Source organism: Nomascus leucogenys, chromosome 17, assembly GCF_006542625.1.
Source record: "Nomascus leucogenys isolate Asia chromosome 17, Asia_NLE_v1, whole genome shotgun sequence".
NCBI lineage: Eukaryota > Metazoa > Chordata > Mammalia > Primates > Hylobatidae > Nomascus > Nomascus leucogenys.
The window spans coordinates 26174766-26197424 of NC_044397.1; the positions used below are offsets into that span (position 1 = coordinate 26174766).

General features: G+C 37.2%; 1 protein-coding gene and 1 long non-coding RNA gene across 3 annotated transcripts in view; one reads left to right on the top strand and one right to left on the bottom strand.

Annotated features, from left to right (window-relative positions):
* The window catches only part of NEB (nebulin), a 230402-nt gene that overhangs the window by 58139 nt on the left and 149604 nt on the right, over window positions 1-22659 (top strand). For both annotated transcript variants that reach the window (XM_030797596.1, XM_030797595.1), the window contains exons 40-55: window positions 195-302; window positions 1713-2024; window positions 2575-2781; window positions 3253-3357; window positions 3508-3615; window positions 4260-4571; window positions 5769-5975; window positions 8922-9026; window positions 10012-10119; window positions 11625-11936; window positions 12067-12273; window positions 12713-12817; window positions 13994-14101; window positions 17240-17551; window positions 17746-17949; window positions 21897-22001. In XM_030797596.1, the coding sequence (XP_030653456.1) occupies window positions 195-302; window positions 1713-2024; window positions 2575-2781; window positions 3253-3357; window positions 3508-3615; window positions 4260-4571; window positions 5769-5975; window positions 8922-9026; window positions 10012-10119; window positions 11625-11936; window positions 12067-12273; window positions 12713-12817; window positions 13994-14101; window positions 17240-17551; window positions 17746-17949; window positions 21897-22001 (2925 nt within the window). The remainder of the gene's footprint in view (window positions 1-194; window positions 303-1712; window positions 2025-2574; window positions 2782-3252; window positions 3358-3507; window positions 3616-4259; window positions 4572-5768; window positions 5976-8921; window positions 9027-10011; window positions 10120-11624; window positions 11937-12066; window positions 12274-12712; window positions 12818-13993; window positions 14102-17239; window positions 17552-17745; window positions 17950-21896; window positions 22002-22659) is intronic.
* LOC115831012 lies at window positions 5528-22284 on the bottom strand. The gene is made up of 3 exons (XR_004026568.1): window positions 22177-22284; window positions 17764-17916; window positions 5528-5831 (listed from the first exon to the last, which is right to left on the bottom strand). It is a non-coding gene; the product is annotated as an uncharacterized LOC115831012 (long non-coding RNA).

Below are 22659 nucleotides of genomic sequence, written 5' to 3' on the forward strand. Positions count from 1 at the left end.
TTGAGATTATACTATGTATACAGTTTACTGGTCCTTTTAAATAAAATCAATTATATACATAAAAAACTAACTTCATAGATTGTCTTAATAGAAAGGGATCTATTACGACATGTTTTATAAGAAACATTTTGGCATTCTGTTTCATTCCTCTTTTAATGATGTCAAATAATAAAATAACCTCTACTTTTTTGAAGGCTCATTATAAAGCAGATTGGAAGAAAACCATTGCCAAGGGCTATGATTTGAGAACGGATGCCATCCCAATTGTTGCTGCAAAAAGTTCAAGGAATATTGCTAGTGATGTAAGTCTAATTTAAAAGTAGAAACTTTCTGTCTATCTAAAAGACTTCAGGAGTTCAAGACCAGCCTGGGCAACATATTAAGACCCTATCTCTACAGAAATTAAAAAAAAAAATTAGCCAGGTGTGGTGGCGTGTACCTGTAGTTCCAACTATTTGAGAGGCTGAGATGGGAGGATCTCTTTAACCCAGGAGTCTGAAGCTGCAGTGAGCTGTAATTGCACTCCAGCCTGGGTGACAGAGTGAGATACCATCTCTAAAAAAGAAAAAAAATCTATATGTGATGTATAAGACTGTATCAACTACATAAAGAAGCAAGTAAAGAAATTATAATATAAAAATATTTCCTAAAATCCTAATTGCCAATTACGTTATTTATATTGCCTCACTTAAAATATTTTTCACATATTTAAAAGCTTAATAAAGTTGTTAGAAGAAAATTCTTTTTTAAAAACTGTGAAGTATTTAAAACTTTCATTAGTATCATTGTTATGAACTTAAAAACCACTTTTTATTTGGATTTTGTCATGAAAAAAGTCATGATATACTAAAATATCACTAAATTAGAAAAGTCTCCAAGTATTTTAAAAGAATTCAGTGTTTTAATTTTATAATTTCCACGAAGAAAAAAAATCCATGGAAATAGAAACATGGAAAACCAGAAAAAATATTTTGCTAATTCTTTCTGGTTTTTCATATTTCTATTTCCATGGATTATATAACAGGATTTTAGTTAATTACATAACAGGATTTTAGGTAATTTTTTTTTACAAATTAAGTTATATTCCTATATGAATTGACATAATAAATGCCTTGATAGAGTAAAAACCCATTAATTTCAAGATCAATGCACTAATTTGTATTAGGGTTGAAATTTACTCATAATTATACAAGTACATTTTAAGGTAATACAAATTAATAATGGAAATATAATCATAAAAAAGCATGCATTGACCAGACATGGCGGCTCACACGTCTAATCCTAGCACTTTGGGAAGCTGAGGAGGGAGGGCCCCAGAGGCTGCAAGGAGTCATGATTGCACCATTGCACTCTAGCCTGGGGGACAGAGCAAGACCCTGTCTCAACAAAAAAAAAGACAAAAAAATGTGTACATCAAATGCTTCATAAGCCAACTTCTCAGGAACCTTTGAGTATATTCAAATAATTTACTTATGAAGAGTATTAATATAAACTATTCCATTATTCCATTTTTAATGATCTCCAGGGCAGGTCTCAAGATGAGCCATTAAAAATATTTTGCTAATTGTTTATTTTAAAATACAAAACAAAAAAAACTTCAATGTTACCTAGATTCAGACTGAAGTTGGCTTTTGCTTAATTTGTTGTATAAATTCACTTTATATCAGACTTCTATGTTATCCAACTTCTGTTTGCCCTTTGTTTTCAAATAGTGCAAATATAAGGAGGCCTACGAGAAAGCCAAAGGCAAGCAAATTGGATTTCTCAGTCTTCAGGATGATCCTAAACTGGTTCACTACATGAACGTGGCCAAAATCCAGTCTGATCGTGAGTACAAAAAGGGCTATGAAGCCAGCAAGACCAAGTACCACACACCTCTGGATATGGTCAGTGTGACAGCTGCAAAGAAATCTCAGGAGGTTGCCACCAACGCCAACTACAGACAGTCATACCACCACTACACTCTCCTGCCCGACGCCTTGAATGTGGAGCACTCCAGGAATGCCATGCAGATTCAGAGCGATGTATGTACTGGTTACCAAGTTGTTATCCATTTCTAATGGGTGGGAGGGAAAAACAGGAGCCACTTACTCCATCCCACACCTGGCTGCACTCACTGTAATTAAGGATTCCCTCCAGAACTCAGAGTTTTAGGATTTCACTCATTTGAACTATAGGTAGCTTTGTTGTTAATTTTATATATATGCTTAGAAATATATTTAAAATGTTGGTATTAGACCCAAACATACGATGTTGTCTATGAAAAAGTATGAGACTCAAATAGATGTTATATAATTTTCCTTCCAGTGCAAAATTCTGTTAATTTTTCATTTATTTTCCTCAAGAAAGTTAACTTTGTAAAGGAATTGCTGGATCAGGATTTCCTGTTCAAAACCACTATGAATGTAATTACTTTTATAATTAATTTCTTCTGAAAGACAGTAGGGAGTAAAAAGCAGATTATTCTCCCCCTCCCAGCTTCTCTTTTTCTTTTTGATCGTAAGTAAATCACATAGCCAAAGAAACCCAAGCCCTGACTCTTTCTGAAATGAAATTTTTTTTCTCATTGCAAAGAATCTGTACAAATCTGACTTCACCAATTGGATGAAAGGGATCGGCTGGGTGCCCATAGAGTCCCTGGAGGTGGAGAAGGCAAAGAAAGCAGGAGAGATTCTTAGTGAGAAGAAGTATCGCCAGCACCCCGAGAAGCTGAAGTTCACATACGCCATGGACACAATGGAACAGGCACTTAACAAGAGTAACAAACTGAACATGGACAAGGTAAGGACTCACCTGCCAGCCTCGCCCAGGGAACCCTCATGGTGTTCATGCCATTGAGCCTGGCAGTGCCCCCATCGTCTCCTTCAGTGTTTCTTTCTGATCGTCTTGGTGCCGGTGGTGGGAGGGGGACTCTATTGCTTCCATCATGTTTAGAGCATTCTCTTTCATAGTGACCCCTGAGATCATCTCTCAACAGCATGTTAAGAATGTGACAGAACCACAAAACTCCACATGGTTGTGCGGTGGGGGCAAGATGGTATTTGGTGCTTTCATGATAGAGGGTTGCCTTATTCAACAATTTTTTTTCTCATTGTGTATTTAGTTTACTTGACCCATCTTTTTGTTATTTCATCCATTTTCTAATATCACATTTAACCTCTTCTACCATGGAGGTGCAAATCTCTTCCTCTTGCTAGCATTGGGTCAAACTTGTCCTGCTGTAAAATCATGCACCTGACTTTCTCATTGCAGAGGCTCTACACTGAAAAATGGAACAAGGACAAGACCACCATTCATGTCATGCCTGACACACCGGATATTTTACTCTCCAGAGTAAACCAAATCACCATGAGTGATGTAAGTAGATTAACAACAGCAAAAGCTGGGGAGAAGGTTAAAGGGAACTGATACTGATGTCTGCATTCTACATACCAACCACTTTGTAGTCAGGACCTCTATTCTAACCCCAATAACAAGATGCTGTTGTTTTTCTATTTTATTGTTTAGAAATTGTACAAAGCTGGGTGGGAAGAAGAAAAGAAGAAAGGATATGACCTGAGGCCTGATGCCATTGCAATAAAGGCTGCAAAAGCCTCTAGAGACATTGCCAGTGATGTAAGTGCTTCCACTGGGCCTTTTTGGGGCTGAGCAGGTAAGAACAAATGCGCTAAGCTTGTATGTATGTAGGAGCAGCGGTCAGCTCCATTCAGGATTGGTGGGAATGCCATCCCATGTGACACAAGACACCTCCCTTCACCCCATCCAAGTACCCTCTAATCATCTGTTCATTATTTAATGTAAGTAGTGACTGAGTCTTGTTAAAATAAGTAGCCTTTAGAGTCTATTCAAATCACTTACAATTCTAAGCAAATGTAAAGATGCAATCTACATGTTTTACCAGGAGGCCCATGGCCAGGCCCTCTCTTTAAAGATGCACCATGAGAAATCCTGCCTGCAGCCTTTTCTGTCACTTAGACAACTGAGTGGGGAAATCTGCTTTCTAAATCTCTCTAAACCAATTTATTTACACATCTCTTCGATTAACTCTGAGATTATTTTCTTTCCATGGACTGAAGTCTGGGGAAAAAAAAAATGAAGTAAAAAGAGTTTGCTCCCTGCCTCTCATGAGTGCCTCCCTTCTAATTTTAGAGTAGCTCTAAAACCCTTCATCTGAGACAAAGCTAACGTCACCTAGCAAATGGTACTTTGTTCTCTTTCTTTTACCATTTTCATCACCATAATTTCTTCTCTGTCCACAGTACAAATACAAGAAAGCCTATGAACAAGCCAAAGGGAAACACATTGGCTTCCGGAGCCTGGAAGATGACCCCAAGCTGGTGCACTTCATGCAGGTGGCCAAGATGCAGTCAGACCGGGAATACAAGAAGGGATATGAGAAATCCAAGACCTCCTTCCACACCCCAGTGGACATGCTCAGTGTAGTGGCAGCCAAGAAGTCTCAGGAAGTAGCCACCAATGCCAACTACAGGAACGTGATCCACACCTACAACATGCTTCCTGATGCCATGAGCTTTGAATTGGCCAAAAATATGATGCAGATTCAAAGTGATGTAAGTGAAAGCCACATTTGCAGAGCGTTTACTCTGGATAATAAGCAACCATGAATGACCATAAGTAATGACATTTTGAAAATCCTGAAAGAAATTCATCTGCAATTTCCCAACAGTGTTTCATTTGTTACCTTAGATTGAATTCATGTCCTTTAACAAAAGGAGATCAATTCTAGAAACTAAAGTCTTGTTTTCTACTATTGTTGCTGTGAGCATTGTTGGATTCTGAATTCCACAACAGCAAATGGAACTTCATTTCAGAAACAGTGTATTGAAAGAAATATGTCTAGCAAAGATGGTCAAAGGCATAATAGGCTTTTAATAGAGGAATAAAAGGGAAAGTAAGAAATCAGATAACCTGATAGTTCCAGCCCCTCCCTCCCAACTGGGTTTCATTCTACCACTTCTAACTTTGCAATTGCCTACCTTACTAATGAAATTTTGAGAAGGTGATGACTGAGGCAGCTTTTGGACTAAATATAAGGAAGACAGAGAAAGAATAGAGCCAAGAATTTAGCTAAAGAGGCCATTTGATGGTTGGAGAGGTGAATTAAGTTACAAACCCAAAGCAGACGAAAGCAAGGCTACATTTCTCTTTGGGAATGTGAGGGCTGAGCTATTAATTGTCAGGGAGGTAGTATGTGCCCGAATGAAAGCAGCCAGGTGTAGAGAGAAATGTCAAAGCTGAGGAGGAAAAAATGAAATTTACACAAAGTACCAGGAAGGTTTCTGGCATACCTGAGGGAGTTGTAATGGTGGTGGGTGACCAAAGACAGTGAAAGAGAAAAACGGGGTTTCCATAGTCATCTGTTAACCAAGGGGACTTGGGAATTTTTGTAAGAAAGGTCAGCATAGTTGCTTTTCTCAAGGAGATAACAGTCACCTGGGAGATGAATCTATGTGGTATTTCTTAGTACTTTCTCTTTATGAAGGCATTGAGAAAAACAAGTCACAAAGACATTTCTGCTTATTTTTAATTTATCATGCAAGGAAATATAAAAAGGATAAAAGTTTAGGGAAGAAATGGTTGAAGTTCAACATGCTATTGGTTAAATACCAATATTCAAGCAAATATTGAGGTGGAAAAGTTACAGAAAAGTTACAAATGAAGTGGAAGTTACAGAATATTAAACACACACTTAGGACTCTTGGGAAGTTTCAGTTTCTTCTCATAGTTTAATTTTTCCTCTTTTGCAGAATCAGTACAAGGCTGACTATGCTGACTTCATGAAGGGCATTGGATGGCTCCCTCTGGGCTCCCTGGAAGCAGAGAAAAACAAGAAAGCCATGGAGATTATTAGTGAAAAGAAGTACCGCCAGCACCCAGACACTTTGAAGTATTCCACATTGATGGACTCGATGAACATGGTTTTGGCCCAGAATAATGCAAAAATTATGAACGAAGTAAGTCTTTCAATAATGCAGTGTTTCATATGCATCAGAGAGAATCCAGGTATAATTTACATTTAATCCACAGGTTTTTCTAATACAGTTATAGGGCATCACACTTGAGGTTATTTTACCTAGAAAAAGAGTCTTGTGGTTAAAAAAAAAGGATAGGAATTATTTCTAACTAGTAGTCTTCAAATCTTCAATGAACCATCCTATCTCATTGACTTAACCAAATAAATAGGGACTTTTACTGCACCTCTTGAAAATGAGTCCTGTTTGTCTAAGGTGAGGTTGAATAGACATTCATGGCACTGAATCAGCAGATTTCCTGATGGTAGCTGGTGTTGCAAACCACCTCCCAAACCCCAGCTTTCTTTCTGCTTTGATGGGATCAAAGAAAATTCCAAGATTACATGGCTGTAGCAGCATTTCAAACCAGGATGTTCTCTGGGTAATCTTGAGGGCAATTGTTCTACATCAGTGTTTCCTTGGTTCATGAATTATTCCAGCTTTTAGAAAAGACTTACTCTATTTTTACATTGATTTGCAATAAGAGATCAAGACCAACAAGTACAATCAACCTTGAACATCTGTTTTTGAAGTTAAAAATAATAAAATAACTGCAGCAGCACTGATGGATCAAAATGAGAAATGCCTTTGATAACATAACAGAGAAAAAGATGATTTGGATCTAAACATGAAACAGTTGCAGAAAATAATGGCCATAGTTGTGCTAGAAAGATAGAACTGTATTATGCTAAGCCACGGAGTAAAACCCCTGGAGTCTTCAGAGAATTGAATGATTTGTGGAGATAACCTCCTTGAAAGGGACCTGCCTCAAAGACAAGGCACAAATTTCTGTGCCTCTTTTAAGATTTAGAATCTAAACTATCATGAGGATATCTATTTTTTTCAGTGTTAGTAATTAACATTTCAGGGTAATGATGCCAAGAGGAGAATCATAGAACTAGCATGTACTGGCACCAAGAGATGTCTTGATGACCATCAAGCTGAATCCTCCCATTGCAGAGTTGAGAAAAGAACAGCCCAGAGAAGCAAAGCACTTCCCACACAGCAGGTTAACAGCGGGGTCTGGACTAGAACAGGGATTCTGATAACTAGGCACCACTCTTTCCACTAGCATTTCACTGCCCAATACTATTACTACTAGCCACACGTGTTGATTTATATTTACATAAATCATATTAATAATTCAGTTTCTAATTCACATTAGCTACATTTCAAGTACTCAATCGACCTATGTGGCTAGGTTCTACCATATTGGATTATGCAGAACATTTCCATCATTGCAGGAAGTTCTATTGTACAGTGCTGGTCTAAAACAAAGTTCAGAAAAATGACTGTTTTTGTAAATAAAGTTTTATAGTGACACAACCATGGCTGTTTGTTGGCATGTGGTCTCTGGCTGCTTTTGGACTACAACAGCAGAATTGAATAGCTAATGACAGCAATTGTGTAGCCCACAAAGCCTGAAATTTAAGGAATTTCTGTCTATACAGGAAAAGATTGCCAATCTCTAGTCCAGAAAAAGGTTATTCTTATTTTAATTAAGATGGGCTAAAAGAAAGAGATAGCATTTTTCATCTATTGCATTTGCAAAAATTAAAAAGCTGTGTTACATGCAATATTTGTAAGGGAGTTTCTGTTAAAGCAAACTTTTAATGGGCCATTTGTTAATGTTCATTAAAATTTAAAACTCAGGTATCATTACCCTATAGAAATCCTTATATATGTGTGCAAAGATATACATACATACATACACATAAAAATATGTTTTGCAGTTTAGGGTTTCTGAAAGGAGATGCTAAGATGAAAATTGGAGTACAGAGTATTTTTTAGGGATCCTAGTCCTTGGGAGGAAGGACTAGGCGGGAGGAGAAGTTGAACAGTGATGCTGGCATGACAAAGGCTTGGCCAGTCCCATAGAGGGCTCTCAAGTGTCTCTGTCAGTAGAGACCTGCATTGAACTGAAATGGCTAGATCTTTGTACCCCCACTTCGATGAGTTGTTGAGTTTGGTTATCTGGGAAAGGCATGCTCTTGAGTGAGACAGCTGATGACTAGAGACTATTTGCCAAAAGTTGGGGAATCAGGTCCTTCCTTGAATGAGTATATTGGTGGCACATCTCCATGTCCACCACAAGGATCATGACATTGCTTGTAGTAGAAAAAGGCTAGCGGCCATTAAGTTAAATATTCATCAACAGAGAACTGGTTAAATTAATTAGATTATACCTCCTAGTGAAATACTATGTAGCTCTACAAATGAATGAAGTAAATTATTTTAAGAAGGTTCAAAGATATCTAACCTATATTAAGTTAAAAATCAAGATGTAGAACATGACTTCATGTATATTTAAAAAGGACTATATGTATGTTTTAATTTACACAGAAAATTTTAGGAGGCAAATGCTCCATGCTGTAAGATAAGGGGAAAAAGCATTTTTACTTTCCGTCTTACATACTCCCTGTTGTATTGTTTGAATAAGCAACTTTTCCATTAAAATTTTTTTGGGCCGCGTGCAGTGGCTCACGCCTGTAATACTAGCACTTTGGGAGGTGAAGGCAGGTGGATTGCTTGAGCTCAGGAGTTAGAAACCAGCCTGTGCAAATGCAAAAACCCATCTCTACAAAAAATATAAAAATTAGCCACGTGTGGTAGTGCGTGCCTGTAGTCCCAGCTACTCAGAAGGCTGAGGTGGGAAGATGGATTGTTTGAGCCTGGGAGGTGGAGGCTGCAGTGAGCCATAATTGCACTACTATACTCCAGCCTGGGTGACAGCACAAGACCCTGTCTCAAAAATAATAAATAAATAAATAATTTAAACCCAGCTAATAAAAATACATGAAATATTGATATATATGTACAATGATATGTATGTACTAAGTGAGCTTCTTTTAAGATTTTAAACACTAATTTACACTGTTTTTTTCCTAGCATCTCTACAAACAAGCATGGGAGGCGGATAAAACCAAAGTCCACATCATGCCTGATATCCCCCAGATTATTTTGGCAAAGGCAAATGCAATTAATATGAGTGACGTAAGTATAGTTCCCCCTGTTGTCATCTTTCTCTCCGACAGATTTGAACCAGTAAGAACAAATTAATTAATATCTCAGTTATGAGAGTGAATGTTTAAAAATAATGGTGGAAATCCATACATGAAACTCTTTCTAATTTTGCTTTGTGGAGTTGGAGTAGGACTGTCAATGGGGTTGGGCCAAGCAGTTAAGAATTTGAAGGGTGGTTGGATTTTGTTCTGGGGGGGGGGGGCACTCCTTATTAAATTGAGAGATTTGGTAGAAAGAAACAGGCTCGGGGGCCAGGAGAAGAGAAAAAGGAAATAAGAGTCCTAGAATTTTGTTCTTAGAGAGCCCTTCCATCAAGCCTTTGAGATGGTTCTAAAGAAGGGGTTAAATGGAAAGGGAAGAAGAACACTTTGAAGAATCTGGGGCAAACCCCAAAACAAAGAATGTGCAACACTTGTTAGAAAATGTATTGATGTTTTATTTCATTTCCTTTTTCGTCCTAATCATAGTTGCTAGGAAATCCTCTAATCCTACCTATTTTTTTTCGTTTCTTTGTTTGAATTCCACTGAGATTTGGAATAGCTGACCTTTTTTTTAAATTGTAGATTCCACATTATTATACAAATGAAAGTGCTGATTATAAACAGTGACGTTTTCTTTTGTTGTAAGAATAGGGCTGTTTTGTAGTCTTCCTTTAACTCTTATTTGCATCAATAAGAATCTCTGGGACTTTCACATTTTTTTAAGTATATTTACAACCTAATAGAGAGCAGTAACTTTTACTTTTTCTGGTAGTTTCTTGGAAATATATTTAAGTTTGTTATAGATTGTTTTTCAAACACAGTTATGTTACTTGTGAGAACATTCAGCCACTGAAGCACCAATGAAGCATTCTGCTCAAAAACAAAAAAGACGCCACAGTGGTAGTTTACTCTTCTAAAATAAATTCAGGCTTTCATATGTAGAAGAAAACTCTTCCCTTTGCCTCTCATTACAGAAACTCTACAAACTTTCCTTGGAAGAGTCTAAAAAGAAAGGCTATGATCTCAGACCTGATGCAATTCCTATCAAAGCTGCCAAGGCTTCCAGAGATATTGCAAGTGATGTAAGTCTGAAGGAAAGCAGTCACCTGGCTGGGGGTTTCTAAGGAACCAAAATAATAAGGGCTGAGTTCTGGAAACACTGAGTGGACACAATATGAAAAACAGTGGGTCTCACTCTCTGTGAATGCTTCTTAACCTTGCTTTTGTGTTTTCTCTGATTATTTCTGAAAAAACACCAAGCTAACCACATGGTGACCCTCATAGATGTCAGCTCCCTGACTCATGAGATCTAGATAAACTTACTTTGAATCTGTCACCAAGGCTATGGCTTATAGAAATTCAAAGCCCTTCACTAAGCTTTCTTGGTGAAAGAAAGCTTTCTTTCTTGTGTTGTTCTTGCCTCCTGCTTCTTCAGATCTGATTTTCTGACAGGATGTCTCATGATCATTTGGGCTCATGGTAGTCGATGAATAAATAATCAGGAATTTTTGCAAACCACTTGTTAAACCATCGGTGGCTTGATATCAGCTATGATGGGTGTATTTACACCACAGAAATTGGCAAACACTACAAAGTGTGGTTTTCCCCGCACTGCCCGGCAAAAAGCAGGTGTACCAACACATCACTGTCATAACATGCCACCTATATGAAACTCAGTTCTTTCACAAGATTTGGTTGTTTCCACAAGAAATTCACTCACAGGGAGCATTTAATGACTTGGAGGTCCTGGGAGGAGCATATTTCAAAACACTCTTTCCTTGATCACCCATCAGTTTTACTTTCTTTCCTCTTCATCTCTGTTCTTCTTCATCTTCCCTACCTATCCAGCCCATCCCACTCTCTCTTATTATCCTGAGAACTCCAAATTCTTCTGCCCTCTATTACGCTGGAGTAATTTGGCTCTACTAGCTTCTACCCCGAACTTGCACATGCAACCCCACAAGGAGATAGGCAGAAAAAGAAGCTCTCCATGGATCAATATCTCCCCTCTATAGAAGAAAGTTGGGATGATAAATAGCACAATTTCTTCCCCATTATAGCAGTTTAGAGAGTCTTAAAAGGAGCTCCACAAATATAAAGCTATTCTAAAATTACACTGTTTTGTCTCATAATTGAATCTTTTCTCATCAGTAAATGACTGACAGGATAATTTCTCAGGGCAGCATTAAGAGAAATGTTCTGTTTTTTTATTTTTTTTTCATTTTCTGTGTTTTTACCTACTAAAGGCCTCTTTAGCACTAACAGCAAAGTACATGCATAAGTCAGTGTGATGCATCATCACAAAATCTGGATTCTAATCCTCAGTGGCCTCAGCAAGTTGCTCAGCTCTCTGGGTCTCAGCTTATTAATCTATAAAATGAGGGCAGTAATAAGAACTTTGCTATCTACCTCACAAGGGAGAGTTGTATTCAGTTACATCAATAAATATGAAAAATGCATTTGTGAACTATAGAGCGCTATACAAATATAATTTTTAATTATAATTGTACAAAAATAATATATTGACACCAGACCGATTTTTAGTCAAAGGAATTGCTCTGTGTAAAAACTCATATTTTCTTCACAGTATAAATACAAGTACAATTATGAAAAAGGGAAGGGGAAAATGGTTGGTTTCCGCAGTCTCGAGGATGATCCCAAATTAGTCCATTCCATGCAAGTGGCTAAGATGCAATCTGATCGGGAGTACAAGAAAAACTATGAGAACACAAAGACCAGCTACCACACCCCTGCCGACATGCTCAGTGTCACGGCTGCCAAGGATGCCCAAGCCAACATCACCAACACTAACTACAAGCACCTGATTCACAAGTACATCCTCCTTCCAGATGCAATGAACATTGAGCTGACCAGGAATATGAATCGCATACAGAGCGATGTAAGGCTTTCTTCTACTTGGGTGATGGTTGGAATCCTAGCATGGGAAGGGAGATCACAGTCTGTTTACATGCCATGCTTTTGTGTCTAAATGGATAAGATAAAGTAGAATTTGCTTATCTTCTTTATAGAATGAATATAAGCAAGATTACAATGAATGGTACAAAGGGCTTGGCTGGAGTCCAGCAGGCTCTCTGGAAGTGGAGAAGGCCAAGAAAGCAACTGAGTATGCCAGTGATCAGAAATACCGCCAGCACCCGAGCAACTTCCAGTTCAAGAAGCTGACTGATTCCATGGACATGGTGCTTGCCAAGCAGAATGCGCATACCATGAACAAGGTACAGAGAACAGTGGCCGCCCACACGGCTCCCACGTGAGGAAAAGCTAGCAGGCTCTGGTTCTCGTTTGAAGAAATCTAATTCAGATCCATCATTCCTAGGCAGTGGCAAACCATTCCAGATTATTCCCCTACACCATCTTCTTCTTCTGCCCACCTCTTTTTTTTTTTTCTCTTGACCTTCTAGTTGGGTTAGAAATTATTTATGTTTTTAGTTATTGTATCTTCAATACTTTCAATCCATTGTAGAAAATAGAAAATACTTAAAAGATTATTTTTTAAAATCTGAGTTTGTTTTTAGGGTCTTTTCTGAATTATATGCTACTTAGTTGTTACTACATCAAATTGAGTGCATTCAAGTACTAATATATAAATACATATTTTTATTTCCTGCTTGTCCCAGTTATTCAAATTTCATGTCTTTTTTTCCCACTTCCTAGCATTTATACACCATTGATTGGAATAAAGATAAGACCAAGGTTCATGTGATGCCTGATACACCAGATATTTTACAAGCCAAGCAGAATCAAACACTGTATAGTCAGGTAAAGCTATATAAAAATTACTTTTAAGTTTTGTATTGAAACTTATGAACTTATAAAATAATATAATAGTAAATACTGATATAAATGTTGAAGCAATGGAAGTTTGGAAATGACACACTGATTAGCCCAGGATGTTGCAAAATAGAGTGGTTAAGATCAAAGGCTTCAGCCACAACTGTATGCTTCGTGGAGCAGGTTCTGTATCTGTTTATCTCTGTGTTCATTGTGCTTGATACCAAGCAAGAAATCAATAGATAATTGTTGAAAAAAATTGCATCAAACAGCCAGGTGTGATGACATGCAGCTGTAGTCCCAGCTACTCAGGAAGCTGAGGCAGGAGGATCCCTTGAGCTCAGAAGTTTGAATCCAGTTTGAGCAACCCTGTCTCTAATTGGGAGACCCTGTCTCTAATAAATAAATACATAAATAAAGTAAAAATTGCATCAAACAGACTTGGTATGAGTTTTGGCCTTGCCATTTTTGAGATGTATGATACTGGGTAACTTAGATTTAGCTATCTAAATCTCACTTTCCTCATCCCTAAAATTGGGACCATAAAAGTGCCTGTGACATTGGATTGCCATGAGGACTAAATGGGAAATTCTGTGTAAGATCCTCAACACAGTGCCTGGCCCATGGAAAGTACTGGACAACTATGAGCTATTTTAAACCCAGTTTTAACAAACATACATCCATTCAATCAGTAAAGTCAACTCAGAAAGATTGCAACTAAATTATTGCAATTTATAAAAGGCATTTCATCATTTATTGCTTTTATCACTTAGCTAATTAAAATGTTGTGACCTGTTTTTCTTTTTATTAGCAATTATCTTAATATCTATCTTCAAAACAGTAAGCCCAGGCAGTATTTAACAGCAGTGAGAAAGGTACCTGATATGCCTGATATGACCATATTGTTTCTGAACAGCAGAGGCTGTGATAAAATATACCACCAGGATTCTCACAGCCAAAAAAGATTAAAGCCAGGTCATGTGATGCTGAGTCAGTGCTTTTTCTACTCTTTCAAACAGCTTGTTTTATTTTTATCCATATCTTTAAAGATAGGGTAGATGATGTTCGATCTGATATTCACTCTGTAGGTAAACTTTTCCCTAATAATCTATTGGGATTCTTTATATAGACAGAATAATGCTAAAGAATATCTTTAATTTTCAGAAACTCTACAAACTTGGATGGGAAGAAGCTTTGAAGAAAGGCTATGATCTCCCAGTTGATGCGATTTCTGTACAGCTAGCTAAAGCTTCAAGAGACATTGCTAGTGATGTGAGTACTAGTTTGAGTTCTAGAAGGATATATTCTTATCTGAATCAGGTAACTTAATGTTGGTAACTATTTTTATAGATAGGCTTTACCTTTCAAAATATAATGCTTCCTTCATTTTCTCCTACCGTCTTCATTTATCCAGAGTTCACTCTTCTTTTTCACTGTTCATATGTCAAAAGGGGCTTCCTGAATAGAGGTCGGGCCAGAAGACCTCTGAGATCCATTAGAGTAAGATGCTGTACTTGGAGATATTACAGAGGACCCAAGATTGCAAGTTTTCCCTACTTTGCCTGAAAATATAGTAATTTTCCTGCTTTCTACTTGTCTATTTTAGACAAATTCAAAGTGCCAGATAATAAATCAACCTCAACAAACTGATGCTGATAGATTTTATATGCACATATTTTAAAATAGCCTGTCAGTTATTTCAGTTTAGCCCATTTTGCACTTACCTAATTGTAATAAATTACCTTGGGACATAAAAAATCCAAGAAGGTCCAGAAATTTAGGTTTAAGTTCCCAAGGGCTTACTTAACTCTTCTTTCTGCTGAAAATCCGATCTAAAGTTCATAGACTCACTCTCCCAAAGGTAGATTCCAGTTATGATTACAAACGGTAGCAAATCTGGTGAAAAACTAGTTATTGTCTCTATTTAGGTATTGTCTCTATCGGTTAATTTTTTACAAGTATTGTACTTAGATATTCTGCATATTGCTAGCATATCATTTTGTTAATCCCAAAATTTAACCACAAAAATTCAGAAGGTCTTGGTTATAGTGAATAAATTGCCGGGATTTCATAGGGAAGCAGGACCTCTTAATCAAAATCTTTAAAGGAAAACAGAGATTTGGTTAATATGCAGGTTGAAGTACAGAGTGGAGGAAAAGAGTGACTAAAAATGGAATCTGACAATAAATTCTAAGAATATAAAGGAAGATTTTATTTAATTCACTTAATTTCTGGCACTCCGGAAATGTTGGAAAATTAATATGATGATATATTATTACCCACTCTTCAGCTTGCAGGTCAATCCCTTATTAAAATAAATCAACGAGGAGATAAGCCTAAAGCAATAATGATGTGTAAACTCATTTTCATTTAATGCTATATGCTAAAGATAGTTTAGGAATTGAAGAAATAACATCAATAATTTCCTAACAACTCAACATTTGATAGTACCTCATTTCTTTTTGTGTGAACCCATTAATTCGAACTTTTTAAAATCTTACTCTCAAATGAACTGTAAGTGAACTTTCCAACATTATAGAGATATATTTCCCTCAATTTCAAATGTCCTTGTATTTATAAATTTTCAGAAAATTAAAACAATTTTTATAAGTATTTAACTTAATGAATTAGAATCATAGAATTTAGAGTCGGAAGATAACATAAAGGACATTTAATCTAATCTCCCACTCAGCATCCTACCTTCTCTCCATCTCCAAAAGTCTGTAGATACTTAAAAATATAAGAATTTTGGAGGCTGGGTGCAGTGGCCCCCCTCCTGTAATCTCAGCACTTTGGGAGGCCAAGGCAGGAAGATAATAGGAAGCCAGGAGTTCAAGACCAGCCTGGGCAACATAGTGAGACTCTTTCTTTACAAAAAATAAAAAATTAGCTGGGCATGGTGGTGTGTGCCTGGAGTCCCAGCTACCTGGGAGGCTGAGGTGCGAGGATCACTTGAGCTCAGAAGGTTGAGGCTTTAGTGAGCCATGATCGCACCACTGCACTCCAGTCTGGGCAATGGAACAAGACGGTGTCTCAAAAATAAAAAAATTCTTTAAAGGAATTTTGGAGTCCTTCGGGGCAGGTCATTTCTCTGTTAGGTCATTTCTAATTGCCATTATATACCTTCTTATTTTTACCTAAATATTTTACCGATAAGCTCTGGATCTCTGTTCTACAACACCACAAAGCAGCCTATTTCCACTTCCACTTGATAGCTCTTCAAACATTTTCATATTTGCCCTCCTTTGGTTTCAGTTTTATAAATTCTTCAATCTTCTGATCATTCTATTTGTAATTTATGTTATTTTTTCAAAACTCTTGTCAAAATAGAATCCCTCAAAATTTAGTGTCGTTTTCTTGATACAGGAGGTCAGGTCAGAAAGCTTATTTGTGCCCCATACAGAATCTATGGCACTGCTTTTTTAAAAAGCAATTTTGTCAGATTGCTTATGTTGACGTTATAGTCCACTTAAACTCCTGAATATTTTATATATGTAATAATGAAGCTGGGTATCATGTAAGGTATAACGTGTTCAGCATCTAACATCAAGTAAATGCTGTTATTATACTCATTATTATCACTTGTTATTGTCATCTAGTACTAACGTAATTTTTCTCAATTGAATCTAAATACCAAATTTTACTTTTACTGTCTTAAATTTATGTAATCATTTTGACCCATTTGGCGGTGTGTTGAGCTCCTGTGGAATTTTCTTCCTAATCTAACATATTTAGCTATTTTTAGCCATCTGCACATGCAAGATATGGATCCCAAACAGGACAAGGTTATATGACATAACCCCATGGCAAACCACAAAAAATCTTGCTATTTAATAAATTAGTCTGCACTATTAGGCATATTTACTTAGTCATGTATCTTCCTGATTTTTCTACCATTTAGCCCATAAGGATTATCATTTCCATAAGAATATCACAAGAGCTGCATTAAATACAACCCCAAAGTCAGAATACACAATATCTAGCACAACCAAACATATATTTCTGCATCTAGTTAGAATTAATTTCTTATCATAACGTCTCTTGATACTCAATTACATTAGATTTCTTCAGAAGCTTTCTTCCATGTAAACAAGGTTTAGTTTAAGTAAGTAAACATTCCATACTAAGTTAGCATAGACAACCCTTCTCTCATTTCAGTTTTGGAAAGCAAACATGAAAACAAGGCAAATTGAAGCTGGATGAGGTGGCATGTACCTGTAATCCCAGCTATTAGGGAGGCTGAAGCTAGAAGAGTAGGCCTGGGAGTTCAAGATCAGCCTGGGAAACATAGTGAGACCCCTGTCTCAAAAAAAAAAAAAAAAAAAAAAGAAAGAAAGAAAAGAAAAAAAAGCAACTTGAGCTTAACTTGGCCTTTGTGTACTAAAAGAGCTGTGTTTTCTCTGATTTCAGTATAAATACAAACAAGGCTACCGAAAGCAACTTGGCCACCATGTTGGATTCCGGAGTCTGCAAGATGACCCAAAACTTGTGTTGTCCATGAATGTAGCCAAAATGCAGAGTGAAAGAGAATACAAGAAGGACTTTGAGAAGTGGAAAACTAAGTTCTCCAGCCCAGTGGACATGTTGGGAGTGGTGCTGGCCAAGAAGTGTCAGGAGTTGGTTAGTGATGTGGACTACAAGAACTACTTACATGAGTGGACGTGTCTGCCTGATCAGAACGATGTTGTGCAAGCTAAGAAAGTTTATGAACTGCAAAGTGAGGTCAGTTTCTATTAAATCCAATAGTTTATATATTAATTCATATTTTACATGAGTAGCTATTTAGTCAAAGAGAAGCAGAAACTAGGAATTACTATTGAAAATTTAAAATGCATCTCTTCGTAATGCATAGAATCACTTGAATCAAGGGTCCAGGTGAGAATGGGATTTTGATGGCTTGTTCTGTCTTTTCACAGAATCTGTATAAATCTGACCTTGAGTGGCTGAGAGGCATAGGATGGAGTCCTTTAGGTTCTTTAGAGGCAGAAAAGAACAAGCGGGCTTCGGAAATCATCAGTGAGAAGAAATATCGTCAGCCTCCGGACAGAAACAAGTTCACCAGCATTCCTGATGCCATGGACATAGTTCTGGCAAAGACAAATGCCAAAAATAGGAGTGATGTGAGTAGCACTCTGGAAATACATAAAATAGATTATAGTGCCTGCTACCTAGTGTTTGCTCGATAGCACTTGCTTAATAAATGAGTAGAACTGCAAAGCATTGCCTCATACATCACCACATAAAATTTTATATTGGATCACTTTATTTGAATTAGCAACTATCCTACACTGAATCATGTAAAAATGGGTCAGTGTAAGTTTTTGTCACCCAAAGCTTATTTATTATTTTACCAAAATGTAATGGGAAAATGATCGAACAAACTTTTTTTCTTTGAAACTTGAGTGCATGAAACACCCAGATTTTTTTGTTGGGGTAGAGTGTATGAGGGGGAGAGATTCTGAGTATCTTACACAGGTACAATGGATGTGTTATAAAGAGTGTATTTCCTGACAAATGATTATAATGCTTTTAGTTTAGCTGAATCAAGATAAATGGATGATTCTGTCACTGTAAATAAGTATCTATTCCATCTTCAACTTACCGGTGTCAGAGCTGGTGAAGAAAGTATCTAGCACATGATAGGTACTCAATACATATTCATTGAAAAAAATACATAAAAGATAGCAGGGTGGAGTAATTATATGCAAAGAAGGGAAAGATTACTCAACACTGCTCAGCTAAAAGCCTAACCTTGAACATTACAGAATATTGAAGTATGTGCCCTGAAATCTGTAATTGGTAAGAAGATTTAAATAGATATAGAATAACCATCTGTTATTAGGAGGATCTAAAATACATATACTGTAGGTCTTCGGAGGCTCTGAATATATATACTATATGTAATATGCTATACACTTTACATATATCATATATATCAGAAGTTTTATATAATATATAAGCCCATAATCAGCTTAGAATGAGCATTGATAAACTGGAGTTCCTCTTTTCCTAACTAACCCCTCACAGACTTTTTATAATGTTGATTTCCAGAATGTATAGTAAATGCTGGCCTGTCAGCTTCATTATGAATGTTTAAGCATTTACTTATTCTTTTACTGGTTTTATAATGACAGAATCCAACAAAATGAGAAGACAACAAATTTGTACAAAATATTTCCCCCTTCTTGGAATCCAAGTTTCTTTTCTCTCCATGAAACAGGAGGTAAAAAGATCTGAACTAATAAGGTGACCAAATGAGAACCCCTAGATCATGAAGTTTATCAATATACATGTTCTGGGACAGGACTCCCCAGCAGTGTGCTCTAGTTTGGGGGATGCTGAAATATGGAGCTCTCAGGCCTCAGGACCGCCACACAAAACCCGGGCCAGCTGGGGTCCTTGAGCTTGCTGTCTCTCCTTCTGAATCAACTGATACACCTATCCCAGTGTAAATAATAATAGCATTTTCTCTGCATTCCATGGGGTGAAAGTGGCGCATGTCATTGAAGAAATAGTCTAACTTAGTAACTTTCAACCAGAAGCAATTTTGTCCCACAGGAACATTTAGCAACATCTAGAAATATTTTTGGTTTTTACAACTGGGGAGTGGCATGCTACTGGCATCTAGTGGGTAGAAGCCAGGGATGCTGCTAAGCACCCCACAATGCACAGGGCAGCCCCCACGACAAAGAATCATCCAGTACACAGTATCAGTGGTTAGGAGGTAGAGAAACTCTGCTGTTTGCTTGGTGGGTACAATGTGTGTTGCTCCAGTGATGGATGCACTGAAGGCCCTGACTTCACCACAGTGCAATTGCACTTGTGCCCCCATGAATATATGGAAATAAAAAAATTTTTAAAGAGAAACTCTGGTGTTACTAAATCCAAAAGGGTAGTGCAGAACTGGGATACACACATATGGAAATTAACAAGCCTTGCTTTGTTTTGGTGCTGAGGGTCTTAATTGGCTTCTCTGGGTTATATGCACCATGGCAAACATGTGCAGGAAAAAGAAAAGTGCCAGACACACACATCTCATGCTGCACACCTCAAAGGGAAATGGACAAGTTTAAGGGATCAATGAGACAAAAAAAATTTATATTGAAATAATTTCAGGCACTCAGAAAAGTTGAAAAAATAGTACATGTAATTCACATATGTGTGTATGTGTGTGTGCATGTACCCAGATTCCCCAAATGTTAAAATTTTACCACATTTGCTTTCTCTTTTTCCCCCTTTCTTTCTCTCAGATCTAGATCTATATCTGCATATCTATATGAGAAATTAAATTGCTTCATGATGCCTAAATATTCCATCTATATTTCCCGAGAATAAGAACATTCTCATATAATCACATTGTGATGATTAAAATCACAAAATTAATTTTCACTAGTCTGCTGGTCTACAGAATTTATTCAATTTTATCGCTAATATCCTTTATAAGAAAAGAAAATATTTTCTCTGGCTCAGGATTTAATCCAAAACCACAAGTTGCATTACTTGCTATGTCTTTAGTCTCCTTTACTCTGGACTAGTTCCTCACTGTTTCTTTGCCTTCCAAGTTTTTGACATTCGTAAAGAACATAGGTCAGTTATTTTGTAGAGTCTCCCTCCATTTGGGTTTTCTGGTGGGTCCCTGTGATAGACTCAGATTATCTTTTCAGCAGGAGATAACACATTGTGTCCTCCTTAGTACCTCATATCAGGAGGCACAAGATATCAATTTTTTCTATTACTAATAACTTAAACACTTGGTTAAAGTGATATTGCCAGGTTGCTACACTGTCGAGTAACCATTTTATCCTTTGTAATTGATAAGTAATCTGGCAGGGAGATTTTCTGACACTGTGTAAATATTCTGTTTTTAATCAAATTTTCCTAGTTTTAGCTGGGCACGATGGCTCACACCTGTAATCCCAGCACTTTGGGAGGCCAAGGCAGGTAGATCACCTGAGATCAGGAGTTCAAGACCAGCCTGGCCAACATGGTGAAACCCCATCTCTACTAAAAATACAAAAATTAGCTGGGCATGTGGTGGGTGCCTGTAATCCCAGCTACTTGGGAAGCTGAGGCAGGAGAATTGCTTGAACCTGGGAGGTGGAGGTTGCAGTGAGCCAAGACTGTGCCATTGCACTCCAGCATGGGCAACAAGAGTGAAACTCCATCTCAAAAAAAAAAAAAAAAATTCCTAGTTTTAGTAAGTCAGTGAAACTTTTGTTTGGATCCCCTTGTCTTCTGTTGAAGAGACATAAGAATGGCTCTGGGACATCCAAGATATTTTGATAAATTTCCCCCAAAAAAATCCTTTTGGGAATCCTAATCCTTCACAATGATTATGAGGTACAACTATAAATAGTAAGCCACATAAAAGCTGGACACAGTGGCTCACACCTGTAATCCCAGCACTTTGGGAGGCTGAGGTGGGGAGTTCAAGGCCAGCCTGGCCAACATAGCGAAACCCTGTTTCTACTAAAAATACAAAAATTAGCCGGGTATGGTGGCGCATGCCTGTAATCCTAGCTACTCAGGTGGCTGAGGCACCAGAATCACTTGAACTCAGGAGGCAGAGGTTGCAGTGAGCCGTGATTGTGCCATTGCACTCCAGCCTGGGCGACAGAGTAAGACTCCATGTGAAAAATAATGATAATAATAACAAAAAGCCACATAAGAAATAAAACTTCCTGATTTCTAGGCACACTTTGAATAAGACATCTTTTGAAAAGGCAAGGGCTGCCTCTCAATTAAACACTGAGGGACACAACCCAAAAGATGGAGAAGTCTGTTTCATTTGATAATATTGGCAAAGCACGTAATTACCTAGATTGATTTCTTGTAGGCAGGATTATCTGTAACTTTGAAAATGTGACCCATAATCTCTGTTTTGAAAGGCAGTTATGTCCCAGATAAGTCAAGAAATATTGCATCTATTTTCTGCTTATGTTGTCTGCTTGTGATATCAATTCTGTGTAATGTTTAATTCAGATAAATTCAGCAATTCTGTTTGAAGCCAACTGTGTCATTCACTAATCTAACAACACCACTGCAAAATTATTATTTCTTATTTTAGAGACTTTACAGAGAAGCTTGGGACAAAGACAAGACTCAGATCCACATCATGCCTGATACACCTGACATTGTTCTGGCTAAAGCAAACTTAATCAACACAAGTGATGTAAGTTTTCAAATTCAGCATATGTTTTCAGAAAGCTCATTTTAATTGTTTCTAAATCAGTGAAGTTGTCTGGAAGTTCTTTGAATCCCTGAATTATTTTAATTAATGAACTACATATGACTTAGATTCCTTATGTAGTGGCTTTTAGATTGAACATCAAAATGTTAGTACTCACTATGTCAGGAAGAATGGGGAGTCTGTATTCTCTGTTCCTTGCAGTCCATTGTTATACATATCATCAAAAAGTGATGGCTTATATTGCTCTCCCCAGTGTGGACAGACACTCTCTGCAGGCAGAGACAATTCTTATTGAATCTGCGGTGCTTATCTAGAATTGTGCCTGACACATAGTAGATACTCAATGAAATTTTGAATCAGTGAGCATGCAAAAACCATGCAGGAGAATTTCATTTTTATTGTCACTGTCATTGCAGCATAATCTCCTGAAATGTGTACATCTGAAAATTAAATAGTTTAAAATCAAATTCTAAATTCTACTAGAATGACTTTAACATTAGAGAATGTATTAAAGTAGTGCCATGAAGGACTAACAGATAAACATAAGTCCAAGATCAATAGGCACTTTAAACAATCTGGTTTCTGGATAAAAGTACATTTAAATTATATTCTCAATTTTTAAATTATGTCACAGATCTGA